This window comes from Orussus abietinus, unplaced genomic scaffold, assembly GCF_000612105.2.
Source record: "Orussus abietinus isolate OABI.00-Male unplaced genomic scaffold, Oabi_2.0 scaffold112, whole genome shotgun sequence".
Lineage (NCBI taxonomy): Eukaryota > Metazoa > Arthropoda > Insecta > Hymenoptera > Orussidae > Orussus > Orussus abietinus.
Genome location: NW_019394304.1, coordinates 29,263 through 46,064, shown reverse-complemented (window position 1 = coordinate 46,064; position 16,802 = coordinate 29,263). Strand labels below are relative to the sequence as shown.

At 38.2% G+C, this 16,802-nt stretch overlaps 1 protein-coding gene across 1 annotated transcript in view; it reads right to left on the bottom strand.

Annotated features, from left to right (window-relative positions):
- LOC105700199 (zinc finger protein ush) overlaps window positions 1–9,840 on the bottom strand; it is a 270,607-nt gene extending 260,767 nt beyond the window's left edge. Inside the window, exon 1 of the mRNA XM_012425852.1 lies at window positions 9,412–9,840. Within this exon, the coding sequence (XP_012281275.1) occupies window positions 9,412–9,451 (40 nt within the window). The 5' untranslated portion in view covers window positions 9,452–9,840. The remainder of the gene's footprint in view (window positions 1–9,411) is intronic.
- Between the last annotated feature and the right edge of the window lie 6,962 nt (window positions 9,841–16,802).

The following is a 16,802-nucleotide window of genomic DNA, read 5'->3' as shown; positions in this document are numbered from 1 at the left end:
ATATTTGGATATATTTGCACCGATGGCAGCCTCGATATTTTGTATGGTCCATTGTGGATCAGGTTTTCTTTTTTTTATAGGAGCGAACCATCTGAAATATGTTTCTAAAATAAGTGGGGCATATAGGACCGACCGCGAGGCACGAAGGGACACATGCCAGTTCTGTCTCCCCTATATGCACATTTTGATGTTATGAAATTAGATTATGGTATTTAGATGTTTGATGATAGTAAACTATCATGCTCTTTAAAAACTTTATTAACAGTACTTTTAAATGTTGCTTTTAAATGTCTGCAAATTGCAGATTTTGACAATTTCACCGCTTGTCTTTGTGTTACTACTGCTACTTTATACTTAAATACGTTAGACGTAAGTGCTTTTTTATCGAACACTACTCAACGGGTCCATGCTAAAAATTTCCCAACCCTAATAAAAATCATTGTTTCTGTCTTACATTAAGCTTGTACAAAAAAAATTACTGGAATCATATTACGGTACCAAGTATGTACGTTATTTAACCCTTTGAGGATCGTAATTAAATCACTGGTACACGTTACAATAAGCTGACACCACACATCTGTGAAAGGTTAATATCTTCAATCAATACGTGAAGGGTTGAAAGGTTAACCCTTTACACCCGAGGCCTTTTTCACCCGGACGAACCAGTAACTACAGACGATTTTCCGCATACTTGGCGAATTTCATCCAGCTAACTTGAAATTAATTCACTTACCAATTGACGCATAAAACTATTATGTATCCTTACATGTAAAAGAAGAAAATTTGTTAAATATTAAGAACCGCATTGTTGCTTTGTATGGTATTTTATAAAACAATCGCCAACGTGCATCCTCGGCTTGAGGGGGCAATTATTGTGGCAATATGTTTGATGTCTTTCGCCGGGTTTATTTCGTTGAGAGCAAACCTTACAATCCTTTTTAACTCCTGTTAGAATGGCATGTAGCTTTCCATTCAATCGAATTTCGTCGAAACTAGAGGTCGAAGTAGAAGCTCGATCACGAGTCTGGCGGAAATCTCCTCTCAATTAGTCAACCAAAGTTTTTTCCATCCTGTAGATGACTAAGCGGCTGTTTGTTTCTCTGCATTTTTATCGATTTGTAAAGAATATAAGAATTAATCGAACAAATCTCTAAACCTCCCAAAAATAGCTTAAGACACCATTTCAAGGACTTTCTTAGAAAACAATATATCGAGGAATATTGGTCCGCCCGATTAACGCTGCCCATATATTTTATATAGTTTATGATAACATTTTATATAGTTTATGACAACAAGGGGCGATTTGGCAGGTCCACCCGCAAGAACATAATATTTTTTAATCAATCCACCTGGAAAAGCTTTCTCGTAACGAGAAATGAAAAATATAATTTTCTCAATAAAAAAAAAATTAAGGGGTGAGCCCCTCATTTTTGATGGTGGTTTCACCCCCTTAATGTGTTTAATGGCATATAAAAAAAAATACGTGTCGCTTAGATTTTAGTCTACTATAACATATTATAAAAGAAATCAAATCGGAGAGATCGATCTGGGATACCTTCCTTGTGAGAGTTACCTCTCGAGAACAAAGGGTTAATATCTTCTCTTCTAATCTAAAATATCTTCTGTACATATGATTAACACTAGATTCGACACTTTGTAGATTCACTATTTTGCGCTATTACTACAACAGCAATTATTAGTCATTTAATTGTCACTTACTAATATGTTAAACGCTAAGTAATCCCTTATCAAGGACTACTTTAGCCCGAGGTTTTATCAAGGATGTTACCGAAGTTATACGCTCAGTCTTGACAACCGGTATTGGTCCGTACATGTGCCACAGTTAAGCGTGGGAGATTAATTCTTTAAGAGTGTCGAATTTATAGAAGAATTGTCATTCCTCGACAAAGTCTTGACCTAACCAAAGCGATAATCACAGAGGTTAAGATTAGCTATGGCATACGTTTGGGGAAATTCTGGACATACAATTGGTGGCACAATTTTGGTAAAATCCTCGGCTACATCATAGGCCGAAGTTGGCCCAATTAATCAAGTTTTGAAGAAAACATGGTGATAGAAAATTATAACCTCAACATTCATTCGCTCTAATACTGCTGTTACATTTCACATGTATTTTAATTTTAATAGTCTGCTATATCTGAGAATAACCGTGGTCCAGTTGTGACCAAACTCTGGTTGGAATCTGAGACCAAATAAAATTCATTTTATCTTTACGGTTTTTTCGATTTTCATCGCGCCCTTCCCTGATCCCTTCAATTTTTACATTTTTCTTGGAAACAGTTAGTATACAAGAATGAGTCGTACATAATATTATGCGAATTTTTAATATTTTGCAAGATAGACAAATAAAATTGATTTTTTTTTCAATTTTAAGGTTTGTTTTCATTTTCAAGGGCTCAGGGGCATCCTTCCCCTTTGTCCAATTAAGGATAAATTGTACACGGATTATTTTTACATAAAATGGAACCAAATTTGGGAGTAGCGCGAAAATCACAAAAAATGTATGCCAAGAGTAAATTAAGAACCACCCTAGTAGGCTCGAGGTGAATCCGTAGGACGTCAGACTACGTCCGAATCGTTGCTGTCGATCCATCGAAGGTCCATAGCGATTCCGGAGCATGCCCAAATTGGTGTCTATGTCTAATTAGATCGCGCCATTTTTCCGATTGGATCATATCTGGCGAATGACATATAATATATATAAAAAATATATATATACATCATTATTTTTTCTCGCGATGTAAGAAATACTTTGAGAAACTTTTCGGACTTAGATTCCTACAAAAATAAATTTTGTCCACAATGTATAAGTTGTAAACCCCCCGCGTAAAGCATTGCGGGCGTCTACGAAGAAGGGAAAGAAGAGAAGGAAAAGGAAAGCTTAGAAGACAAAGAAAGAAGTGGCTGAGAAGGAAGACGGCGAAGGTTCGGAAGAAGAAGAGGAGGAACGGGGAGCAGACACCATTCCGACGATGCCAGGGCCGTGTCGTAGCAGGCGGGAGTGACACCACAATACGGTGTAGCAATTTGTAGGCTCGCCCTTCGGTCCCCGCGGCTCCGCCACCTTCTCGGGCTGCGCACCTCCGGCGTATTTATGAGTCTCTCTCTCTCTCTCTCTCTCTCCCTTCGCCTCTTTTCCTTCTTATACGCTATCCCTTGCTGCCGTCTTCTCTCTCTGGGGCCCGTAGCTATCGACATACCCCCCACCCTCTCTCTCTCTCACTCTCACGCCCGCACTCATGGCATAAAGAATAGGGTTGGACATCTCTTCGAACACAGTACATCAGGAGTATTCACGGGAAAGTTGACCTATGAAGCGCGAATTAGATGTGTTCGATACGGGGTGAATCAGTAAAACCTAGCAAATCCAAAAAAACGACTAAGGGGACTGAAAATTACTTTGAGTATATAAAGCTCGGCGACATCGAGTGCGGCTGAAGTTCTGTACTTAAAAGCTTGAAAATTTGTGTTAAGCAAATGTTCTTAAGAATATGCTCAGCATTTAAGCTGAAACGGAGCATTTAGAGCATTCAATGTTTACTGATGTTTTAAAGATTTATCAAACAATTAAATCTTGTTTATTATGCTGAAAATAATAATTAGGATTTATTTGAAGTAATCACTACCTACATTTTTAAAATAAGAAGTTTCTAAAACTATTAATTAAAATTGCATCTTTGGGACAAATATTTTTGTTCAAGATAATTAAACGTAACCTTAAAAAAACAATGCATGAAAATTGTAACGAAAAGGAAATAAATATAATTATCGGAACGTAACTCTCCACGCGAAGACTCGTAATCGGGTCTTAAACATTTTGTGTTACTTTTGGAATTTTCAAATAAGTTCGTTGTTGACGCTGGAGCATTTAAATATTTCACGAGACGCTGTGAAGCGATCGAGAGTGCGATTTAATAAATAAAATATATGTCTTAAATATGATCCGAGCACAACAAGGTCGATCATACGCTCGTGCTTGCGAGAACTTCTCCGTGCATTGAAACTTTTCAGAACACTAGGCTGAAAGATCGCGAAGTTTCGAGTCACCGGACAATAAAGAAAGCCCGGTATCCCCCCGCCGCGAATCCGGGGCGTATCGATGCGGGGCTTCGCGCTCCCCGCTTCGATTTCCCGTCCGGGCGGGGACGCGCTCGGAGCGCGAGTGGAGGCGCTACGCGAGCCGGACCGCAAGAGTCGCGGAGCGCGTCGGGGCGCTCGGGAGGGAGAGAAGGGCTAACTAGGCTCGATCGCCGGCGCGATAATAGCAGCAGCGAGTGCGCAGGCGCGCCAAGACGTCCGCGCGCGCCGCTCCACGCGGGATTCATGCGTTCCGTTTCCCGCACCGCGCGGAATAAGGGGGCCCCTCCGGACCGACTCGGTGCGGAGAAAGATCGGACTCCGATGGGCCCCCGTTCTTCCTTTCGCGTCACCCCTGTGCGCGCAAGGCATTACGGACCGTCGAGCGCGATCGACACTGATAGGGCTCGCTCCCGAAGGAGAGTTGTGACTGGGAAGCCCCCGGTGGTCGCTCCCGAAGGATTGATCGATGACCAATGAATCCCGTCGAACGATCCGACGGAGTTCGGTCCACCGAGGGGCCCGTTTATGGTCGCCTACGCCACGGTCCCATTGGCCAGACGAGCCGCAGGAGCCACGTTCCCATTCGCTCCATTTCGTAGGATTTAGCAAACGTCCCAAAGACCGAAACCATTCGTTGCGGGACGTGTCTCGCATGTTCCTTGTCACTCGACACATTGGTGACCGGCAATTTTACAACGCTAGTCGAGTTAACTCGCGCCGGAACGACTAGCATTGATGAAATCCAATTCCTAGCCGTTCCAATTGGTCCTGAATCTTCATCTTAAATAGATCTGTCACTCTTTTAAACGCATTTACGAACTTCGTATCATATCATCCACGCTCCTTGCCTTTTCGATAGGTATATAATACTGTGAAATTCAAGCACAAAATACAGGTTGTACGAAAGGGAATGTTCTTTAATTATGTCAAGTATGGGATTGCGGGGAAATCTCTTAACTGAGAAGTGAATATTTCCCAATTCGAAGTACCGAAGTTTGGCGTTAAATACTCGATGCGGTTCGCGCATGATACTTATACGTATTAGGCGCTAAACTACCCAGTTTCCTGATTCGCCCCATAGATAAGAACCACGAAGAAGATAAGAAGATGATAAGATAACAACATCGGAGGGGTAGGTACCGTTCCAAGATCTTCGTTGAGAATGGCAAGAGTTGGTCACGGACGAGCGTTCCTTTCCAGGTGAATCCCCCGGATAGTAAACGGGGGATACCGTCCATTGTCACGAACAAGGTAGGTAGGCGCGGCTAGGTTGTTACCATTAGCGCCAAGAGACGAGGTTACGACGGTACCCTGAGGGGCCGCAGAGGTTGCCCGGGGACTCTCGGTTCCGCGCCGTGCCCCCATCAGATGGTGCGCCGAGATATTATTTACTGGGAACACGATTCAATAAAGCATTCTATAAAATCATCGGTTATTAATTTGACGGTTCCGCACCGCGGGTGGTGATTGCGGTTACGCCGCGGGATTCTTCTCTTATCGGAGCCAATCGACGATCCGCCCTCAGATTGCTTGCTGCGGTCGGGTCCTTTGCGACCCTTACCGATGGCTCACGAGGCAAATTCCATTCTCAATTCGCGCGGATCCCAGACAATTCGTCTGCAGTTTCTTCACCATATGAAAGTCTGACACTTGAAGTGAAACAAACTTACCGTGGCAAAAAGACACGACAGAAAACTGTCTTTCCATTGAGACAAATTATCGGCACTACCTTTTCTATCTGTTACTCGGGGTTATTGCAAGAAACTATCCCACGTTTCAATTTGTCGCTACTTGTTAATTGAGAAATTTGCATTTAATTTAACCCTTTTGCGACCCGCGCCGGTTATGTCCGGTCTCCATTAAATGCTTCACCCTGACTAGCGCCGGCTATATTCGGCCTTCAGTAAATGCGTTACATCAGGCCAATGGAGACGTACCGATGGACAGTTCCGCCGGTTAACCGTTTGCGTACCACGAGCCACTTTCGCGCTCTTCAGATTTTGTGTCGAGAAAAGCCAGGGCATTTGGCCGAAACAGACGACTGACGGCCCACCCGAAATTTGAATATGATAAGCGCTATTGCGCTCTACGGCTTTTTTCGACACGTAATCGAAGGAGCGCGATCGCGCTCTTTGGCGCTTTTCGATCCTGTTTTTTCAGAACCATCTGGTACGCAAACGGTTAAGAAAATATTTACGAAGGAGCGCTATTCTTCACCCCTATTTATTTTTTTTTATAAATAGATATTTCCTAAAGACCAAATGGTATTGCGGTTGATCACGTCATAGATCTTGATCAAACAATGATTTCTTTGCTGAATGAACAATTCCTCCGTGGAATATAAATAAGTGTGTTAAAATATTAAACGGTCCGTAGGACAAACCGCAAAAAAGTGAGAAAAACTACTTTCGTTAATAATTGCACTCTTTAAACGGTCACTTAACGCATCCTGACTAATTCCAGACTAAAGCCAGTCGGACAATCAAATGTCTCGATTTTTCTTCAACAACTAGGACTTATCTCTCTCGGCTCTTATAATACTTGAATCGCCCATTTATTCATATAGTACGGTCACGTCAGAATGTATGTTCTCAAATTCGACTGTAATGGTAAGCGAATATTGAATGAGCACTTCTCCGAAGGAAGAACTCGCTTATGAAGACGTTTAACGAACGGTTCATTTGAAACAACTTCAAAGACCATCTTCAGAAACTTTACCGTTCTCTCTTTTGTGTGAGTTTTTTACTTTAATGGAAGTGCGAATGAGAAGGGACATCCCCAAAATTATGCAGAGACGTAAATCCTCCTTTGCAGCAGTCTAAGGACCTTCGAAGAATCGCACACTTTGTACCGCATTGAGAGACCACGTGGTCTTAAAACGTCAAATGCATGTACTTTTTGTTCTCATTATTCTAGCTGAGCAACGCCCACTCGTTTCTATCCTGAGTGGTAGAAACCTACCGACCCACTCATCTCTTGGCCCATTGATGACTGAATTTCTGCGCCCGACACTTGATCGCGAGTCATAAAAGTTGATCTTTACGAAAAATCGCCCGATTAACGTCAAGAGAAACGAACGAGAAAAGAACTGCAGAAACGTCGAAGTACGTCAAAAAAAAAGTCAAAGATTTGCGCGTAAAGGAAAGGGGAAGGAAATATTTCTCGTTGGAAGAATCTCTTAGACGTGTGAAGAAAAGGTCTACAGGGAATAAAACATGAAGAAATCAGACGATAAAATAAATAACTGAGAGAAATGATGCAAAAAGAGAGACATGTAGAAGAAGAAAAAATGAGAAGAAAAACTCCCGCATTCGTTGAGGAAGAACCGAAGAAAACGATGCATGAAAGTAAACAAAATAAATGAAAAGTGTGCTGCAAGGAGGAAAGAGTGTAAACAATTTTCTCTCCCGTCATTGGAAGTCTACATACGTGTGCGTATTCGTTTCGTGGAACGTATTTAGCCAATCGATTAGAAAAGAATATTTTTGAGAGCCTACTAGAAATATCAGTTTTCAACTTGCATGATGAAGAAAAACGCATTAAAATTTTAGACATCGCAACCGCAAAATCCCTTACTCAATAGTCCGAAACTAGTTGCTTAAAAAATGCATAAATGTTCCTGTAAAGCAACTATAAGACACGTTTTAAGTGAGAGAGAATTGAAACAGATTTAGAAAGAATTAATCAAATTTTTCGAACTGATTTAACCCTTTTGCGATCCCGGAACTAGCCATCAGGGTACACCGTACACATTAACAGAGTCTCGCGCAAAATTTCTAGGTATAATTTAATAACATGTTTGCATATGATAAATTAAAAAAATAACGCGTTTAGTAGATGCCGGATATATCCGGCGCTGACCAGGGTGAAGCACTTAGTGAATGCCGTATATAACCGGCGCTGAGCGCAAAAGGGTTAATAAACCCGCGATTTCTCTAATGTGAATTCATCCATCTTACTCCATTTTTAATCGTGTCTAAAAAAGTATAACATTTTCAAAACGAATTTTGAGATCTAATGTAAAATGAAATACATCAACCAGTTTAATCCCAATAAATACAAAGTGATGGAATACACGTTGAGAAACGGAGAGAAATGGTTCACTGTAATTTTATCAAGTGTGTCGCAAAAAACGTATTTACACATTCTAATATCTGTCTTTTTCACGACAAATTCAACGTTGATATATCTATTTTAAGATTATTGGACTATCGTTTTAGTCGTGTAACATAGTTCGTCCGTAAAATAATTGTTCATAAAGGTTTATTATACGTTCAAAGAACGTTAAAACATTACATGTTTCTTCTCAACCAGGAATAAACGAATCAAAAACTTAGTATGTAAAATTAACATTTATTTACAAATGTATATTTAACGTAGAGAAAAAACCGTGTATGGATAAAAGTTTAATTTTAACACCTACCACCCTATCTCCACTACATTTACGGGTACAAATCGTGAATTCTACTACTTTATGTTTATTAGGAAGTCTCAGCTAGCGTTGGTATGTGAAAGTGCCGCAAGTCTTTTTGTACCTTATAATCAGCGAAGGCATCCACCACACAAACGACTTCCCTCCATTATGAGAGTGGAAACATCGCCGACGAAAAGAATAATCGTAACATTTTCCAAATACCCATTTTGATTTCTAGTCTTCTATTTTTAGTACTCAACGAACCACAGATGTGAACGTGATATGTCACGTACCTGGAAAAATCGCGGTAAAAAAAAAGAGTATATCGGTGTCAACATACAAATGGAATTCTGCCGAAGATAATACGACAATCTCCATGTTGAATTCTGTGAGAGAAGCGTCGCGTGGTTCCATGCGTCGGCGAGAGCCACGTGACAAGCCGCGTCACGTGACAGTCCATGACGCAAGGAGAAAGATCCTACCATACGCCAGACACGTCAAGTTGACGCGCGCGGTTTGATGCTTTCTACCTGTTATCACTCGTTTAAAAGTACGTAGGACGCAGGAAGTTCTTTGTGCGAAAGACATACGGTGATCCTCGAAACAATTTCTACATATTCGACATGAACGCATTCAATAAAACGTAACGCTAATAAATTCTCAACTACAGTTCTCTCCATAAAATAAAGCGTCGCAATGATTTGTGGATAAGGGAAAGCAAAAATTTCCTTGCTATATTTCCATCTTAACGATTTGTACGTTTCTATGTTACCACAGAATGTAGATTCTCGCTAAGATCACGATTTCGAGAAATTTAAGGTCGAGAAAAATGTAAAATTGACATCCATCAATGGTGAAGCGTCGAAAAGGAATCGAGGAATCATGCGTGGACTCACGTTTCAGCGGTTTCGGGTTACTCTGCTTGCGGCGTGACATCCTCTTCTGCTCTCAGCCATCACCAGACCATTCGCTGCGACATCCTTCCGACGGGTAGACTAGTAGGACGGATCAAGTTAGAGGACTCGACGGTGCGGATTAAGGTTATGTCGAACACGTGAACCGGCGACGCACCGAAAAAGTCAACCCTGAATGCGCCGAACGTGTGAAGCGCAGCAAGGAAACCGCCCTCCACAAAACCGGGAATTCAAAATTGGGAAAATCGCGGGACAATCGAATGAGCGTACACGAAAAAAAATGTGCTTGCACTCCACGGGCACAAAGGTTATTCGGTGACTCGAGAATCGGTTGCATCGAATTGCACTCGTCGACAGTCGCGTGGCAGAAACGTCCACGGCGAGGCGTACGCACACAGAAAGCACCGTGCCTCACCGCTGTCAGCGGCCAACTAAACAAACTCGATGCTAAACAACCCCCCACCTCCGCGCCGGCGTGACTCCGCGTGGCGGGGCGAGATCGAAGGGTGGGGAGGCTCCGCCCACAAAGTCGGTAACACAAGACGCAGAGCGCTGGCATACCGGTCTATCGCAACGCCTAGCTCGACACGGAATGAAACCGAAGACATTTTATTGAGCACTATTGTAAAAGAATAATCACCCCGCAGCAACTTATTACGTTAATTATATTCGATTGGAATGAAATTACACCAAAACTCTGTCAAATGAAACACGAGGTACTTCGCTCCTACGTTATTCAACACATTCGGGATCAATTTAACAAAATTGACATTACTCATTCAAGAGGTTCAGAAAACGACATTCATTGTCCAATTTGGCGCGTCAGGTTAAACATCGCAGATGATGGCTAGGTCAGAGTTTCAAACCTCTATATGTATATTTGGCACGTAACTCTACCGAGTTTCTTAATAAGAATTTTACAAATATTAATATTGTCATAATTGATGGAACGCTATATATTTAACCGTATAGAAAAAAATTAATTCTTTCTTCACAGCTAATCTTTACTGGCACTAACTCGGTCTAGACTCACTCCTTGACTTCGTCATAAGGTGGTGTTAATAAAAGATCTACCAAGCATTCATCCAGCATTAGAACGACATTAATAATTCAAGGTGGACAAAACTCCGCCTTCAAAACACTTAACTTTAATTGGTTCATTAAGCATACAATATGCGATCTGGTTATAATAATACAATGCTTTTTTTAGCATTTCAAAAATGATGCCCATAATCTAGTTTTTATTTAAGGCTTACTTAAATAAGGAATTTGCACAATCAATGGCTAAATCACATTGAATCAAACTCGCTCCTAAAGAACAAACTTCATTTCAATTAAAATACACATACAGATTTCATAGGTAACAGTACCTAGGCCAAGACAAAGTATAAATTATTATATTAATATTTCTAATGCGTGATCCTATGCCACAAAGTCTTAATTAAACCATAAAAACTTAACAGACTAAAGAAGAACAAACTATATACGAATATCATTTAAGCCCACCTAGAGGGAAACATCAAGTGATGTAAAAACTTTTAAACTGTATAGTGATTAATATCAGCAGTACTAGAACGGTTCTAAAGCAAACATTTATTTAATTGTTAGAATGCTATTCTTTTTGCACCAAACAAGCTGGTTATGATATTGACTACAATATTGTACACGGGAAGTTGAATGTTATTGATTGAGCAATATTCACTAATGACATATCAATGAACGTAGATATTATTTCATAAATATTAATAACAAACGAAACTGTACGACGAGTCAACGAATATCTATTCGTTCTGGTCAAGTAGGCAGTGATTACTTCGGATATTCGATAAAGTAACTGGGACTCTTCAAATATCTTGAAGATCATATAATTATTGATTTAAAAGTGCTGATTTCAAAGTGTCGAGAATTTTTAATAACTGACTAGTTGATTAAAACGCTCAATTAAATATTTGCAAAATTTTAGAAGACCAGTTTTTGAAACTTCGACGTATATTTAAACGGTCATGCAAGAGTTACCAATTAGTACTGTTGCTAGACCTAGATAGGCAAAATATTTAATGCGTGATAAAAATTATTATATAATCTATCTAAACAATAAATAATATACTGAAGAATATAATTCGATTGAGTGACAATGAATTGAGGAATATTATTCAAATGTAAAAATACGATACAATAAATCAAAATAATATTCAATTACCTGCAATTGAAAGAAACATTTAGTCTATGATTTGTATTTTAAGAAAGCGTAAAATACCTATGACAGATACCGACATGTGTCTAAATACCGACTGATGTTGCCGCCAACGGTAACATGGAGAGGTGGATAACGAAGCAAGTTAGTCCCGGTCGATAACATAGAGTATCGACTGAGGGTCATGGACAACAATGTACTGTTGATAAGAAATAAGCAGAGTAAGTTATTTCAAAACAGATTCTACGATTTCCCGAACTGATCATAGATGGCAATGTGTGTACAGTGTCCAACAGTCGATAATTAATTTTAACGCGAAGAATAAAACATTCATATAAGGAATTAAAAGGATTAAAGTCGATTGAAGTGATCGAATTGATCCGAGTGCCATTTAGGTAATGGAACAAAAGCAGCACTACTGTGTATCATGACATTACTGCGATCTGTTACTTACTTTTGCCTATTTTATAATGAAATTCGAACAAGTTTGATAAAATTCTTGACCCCCGTTCACCCAATACTGTCTTCTTACATTTTTCCTTAGTTTATTACATTATAGCCCAGGCAACCCAAGAAGTGGAATATACGTAAATTAATCGTCTAAATTAGATCTATACGTACAGCAAATGTATATCGTCTATCATCAATCTAAAAAAATATTTAAAGATATATGTAATTATCTATGTCTATTGTAGATGGAAATTATATATCCATTATTGATCTACAAACATCTACTTATTTCTTAACGCATACAAAATATATAATAGGTCTAGTAAACATCTACCAAAGGTTAATCAACATCGTTGAAAATACATTCAGAAAAATAAAAAGGCACCTCATGTAACCTAACGTTCTTCATACATACTTAATGTTTATATCTAAATCCCAACTTGATAAAACTGGTTTGGCTGGTGACCATACATCATGATTTTTTACCACTGTGTAAATTATGACGTACTACCAGACACCATATAAAGTATAATATACTTCTAGTGATTGTACAAATTAGGACATAAGTATAGAAAACGTACGTTATCTATGGTATGCATAATAAAAATATCCCGCGAATATATATCTAAATCTTTTTCACGCCTCTATTTTCAGTACATATATCATAAAAGTCTAGATAACTAGTATAGAAAACTAAACTATTCGAAAACGTTAAACTGATTGTTCATCTTCAGATTAATAGTTTATATTCAGCTTTCACAGACTTATAAAAACGTAGTTACACTGCAAAAAATTGCGCACATTTAAATGAAATATCTTTGAATAATATTCATAAAGTTCATGCACTTTTAGTATATAAGGTTGTACTAAAATTATGAGTTTAGTATCTTAAAAGTGAATCGGTATACATTGATTATACATTTTGAAATTAAAAGATGATTTTATAACATACTGTTACCATTTTTTACTCCCACTCTCCCTCTCCCTACCAGTAGTAGGTAGTAGGTACCAGTAGTATCTACTCCAGTAGGAAATAGGAACGGCAACCATGATGTTACCAAAGCCTATGAAGGAATGAATATTTTTCGAACTTATGAAGATCACTACGGTACTTTTCGATCAATGCTAATGATACTCATTGCACCTTGTTGTAAACTTATTCTTTAAAAAAATCTCCTAAATAATTATAAAATTAAAAAGTCATAAAAAATAATAACAATATGTTATAAAATAATTTTATTTATAAAAAAATAATAAATGTATCATGATTTACTTTTAAGATACTATATTCGTAATTTTAGTACAACCTTACATATTAAAAGTGAATGAATTTTGTGAATACTTTTTAAAAATATTTCATTTAAACGTGTTAAATCTCCTACAGTGTAACTACATTTTCATGAGTCTGTGGAAGCTGAATATAAACTATCAATTTAACGTTTTCGAATATTTTAAATATTTATATACGTTATCCAGACTTCTATGATATGTGTACTGAAAGTATAGGCGTGAAAACAATTTACATGTATATTCCCGAGATATTTTTATTATATATAGATGATATACGTTTTCTATACCTATGCCCTAATTTGTACGTCCACTATAAGTGTATTATACTTGATATGCGCCTGCCCATTATTTACATCGTGGTTGCAAATCATGAAGTATGGTCACTAGCCAAGGAGGAAGTAAATAAAAAATCAGAATATAAACGAAATTAACAGTTATATCCAATTGAAATTTAGATATAGATATTAAGTACGCATTAAGAATCTTAGGTTACATGAGGTGTCTTTTTATTTTTTTAAATGTATTATCAACGATGTTGATTAGCCTTTGGTAGATGTCTACTAGAGCTACTATATATTTTGAATGCGTCAAGAATTAAGTAGATATTTGTAGATCAATAGTAGATATATAATTGTAATCTTCAAGAGACATATATATTTATATACGTTGTGTGGATATTTATGATATATACTGTGTAGCCATATAGGTACATAAAATAGGTTTATGTACTTACAAAAGATTTTTTGCTACACATTTGCTATACCTAAGGACCTAATTGATATGGGTAATATAGAGATATTCCACTTCGTGCGGTGCCTGTGTATGTACATTATACTTATATTCTTGTCCGTGTTTTCATATACTTCTACCTTAAGTAATAAAATTTCATTTGATGCACAAATGTGTGATTTCTCGATCATCACTTTTCTACTTCCTCTTCTTCGGGAAGGGGTAGTGTCATTATAACTGAAACGTAAAGAATAGTAACGGGTCTTATATACAAACGAGCTCTCTGCATCACCTGTAAAAAGTGTGGCCATCTGGCGGTCCTGTCGAAACAAAGAGTGCTACAACATTTGTTCTGCAATCACATAGGCAAGTTTAAAATAACCTTACAATGTGTAAAATCTGACTATAATTGTAGTTACATCTATCAGATAAACCATCCATTTTACTGGGCTTATTATAACCACTTCATATAATTTTAATATTAGAATTTCAAATGTTGATCATTACCCAGGTAACCTATGAAGTAGAATATATGTAAATTAATCGTCTAATTTAGGTCTACAGGTATAACAAATGTATATCGTCTATCATCCACCTATAAAAGTAAAAATTATATATCCACTATTGATCTACAAATATCTACTTATTTCTTGACGTATACAACATATATAATAGCTCTAGTAGACATTTACCAAAGGTTAAACAACATCGATGAAAATACGTTTAGAAAAATCAAAAGACACCTCATGTAACCTAACATGTTTCATACATAGTTAACGTTTTTATGTAAACTCCAATCTGATAAAACTGATAATTTCGTCCACACTCTGATTATTTACTTCCACTTTGGTTGGTGACCATACACCATGATTTTTTACCATTTTGTAAATTATGATGTATTATCAGGCACCGTATGAAGTGTAATATACTTCTAGTGGACGTACAAATTAAGATATATAGAAAGCTTACATTATCCATGGTATTCATAATAAAAATATCCCGTGAATATATATGTACATTTTTTCCACTCCTATATTTTTAATACATATATCATAGAAGTCTAGATAACCTATATAAAAATCTAAACTATTCGAAAACGTTAAACTGATTATTTATATTCAGCTTTCATGGCTTATAAAAACGTAGATGCACTGTAAAAAATTGCACACATTTGAATGAAATATCATTAACTAATCTTCATAAAATTCATGCACTTTTAGTATATAAAGTTGTACTAAAATACAATTACAATTACTATTACAATTACTATTACAATTACATACAACTTATTATACACTTTTAAATAAAAGGATGATTTCATAACATACTGTTACAATTTTTTTAATGAATTAATTTTACAATCACTTACGAGTTTTTTTTTAAGTAAGTTTGTAACAAGACGCAATAAGTATCCTTAGCATCGATCGAGAAGTGCCGGAGCGGTCTTCATAAGTCCGAAAAATATTCGTTCCTTCATAGGCTTTAGTAGCATCATAGTTAGCGTTCCTGCTTCCTACCCGTAAGTCCCGGGTTCAAATCCGGACAATTGCAAAAAAATGTTACTGTATCAAAAACAGCAAGATTTGTCTGCGTAGCTGTACTGAACAAGTTCTCACACAGACTGCTCAAAAAGTGTTAAGAATGTAATTTTTTAACAAATACGTATGAATATTTAAACACCATCTATTACGAAACTCGGTAGAGTTTCGCGCCAAATATATATATATAGAGGCGCAAAACTTAGACCTAGTCATTATCTGTTCAACCTGGCGTGTCAAATTGGACAATGAATGTCGTTTGTTGAACCTCTTGAATGAATAAAGTCAATTTTAATCAGGGCATCGAGAGTGGACGATTTTTCTGCGTTTTTTAAGCTATGAACGAAACCGATTGGTCCATTTAATACAGAGATTTGCATTTTTTAATATTCCACTTCGCTTGGGTCGCTTGAATTTTTCCGTCGACCGTTTCGGTGGCACCGCGGTGATCCAACCATTAGGCGATGGCCACGTGGCGCAGTCTTTTCGAATATCAACGTAAGGGGCTCTCGCTCTTGTTCTGGCCCTTGTCCTCACCTTCTCGCCCTTTTGCATTGATTTTCGCCCTTCTCACACTTCCTCGCCCTTTCTCGTCCTCTCTCGTCCTCTCTCGCCCTTCCTTGCTCTTCTTCACCCTCTCTCGCTTTTTTTCGCCGATTCACACCCTTTCTCGTCTTCTCGCCCTCTGCCATCCTTCCTAGCCCTTCTTGGCCCATTTTTGCCCTTTTTCGCCACTAAACGCCCTTAGCCCTCTCCTAACGGTTTTCGACCCTTTCCGCCCTTTTTCGACCCTCCCCCTCTGCCAACGTTTTTCGACCCCTTCCGATCCTTTTCGGCCCTTTTCGCTTTTCTTCGCCCTTTTTCGCCTTTAATCACTTCCCTCCTTCACGCCCTTCGTCATCATTTTTGGCTCTTTTACCTTGGCGGCGGCGGTTGCGGTGGCGGCGGCGGTGGTTGCGGCGGCGACCGCCAGATGCCTATCTGTTGGAAATGTCTGTCCTCGATGCAGTTTAAAACTGTCCAATAAAACGACTAATTCAGTTAATTTTATTTTCTCACGTGTTATTAGATATTATCATGTCATAGATATCATAGATAATTCTTGTCGAACGCAACAAGACCGTTGTAACTGCCTCGTTTGGACTTGCGGTATGTTTACACTTTTTCTTAAC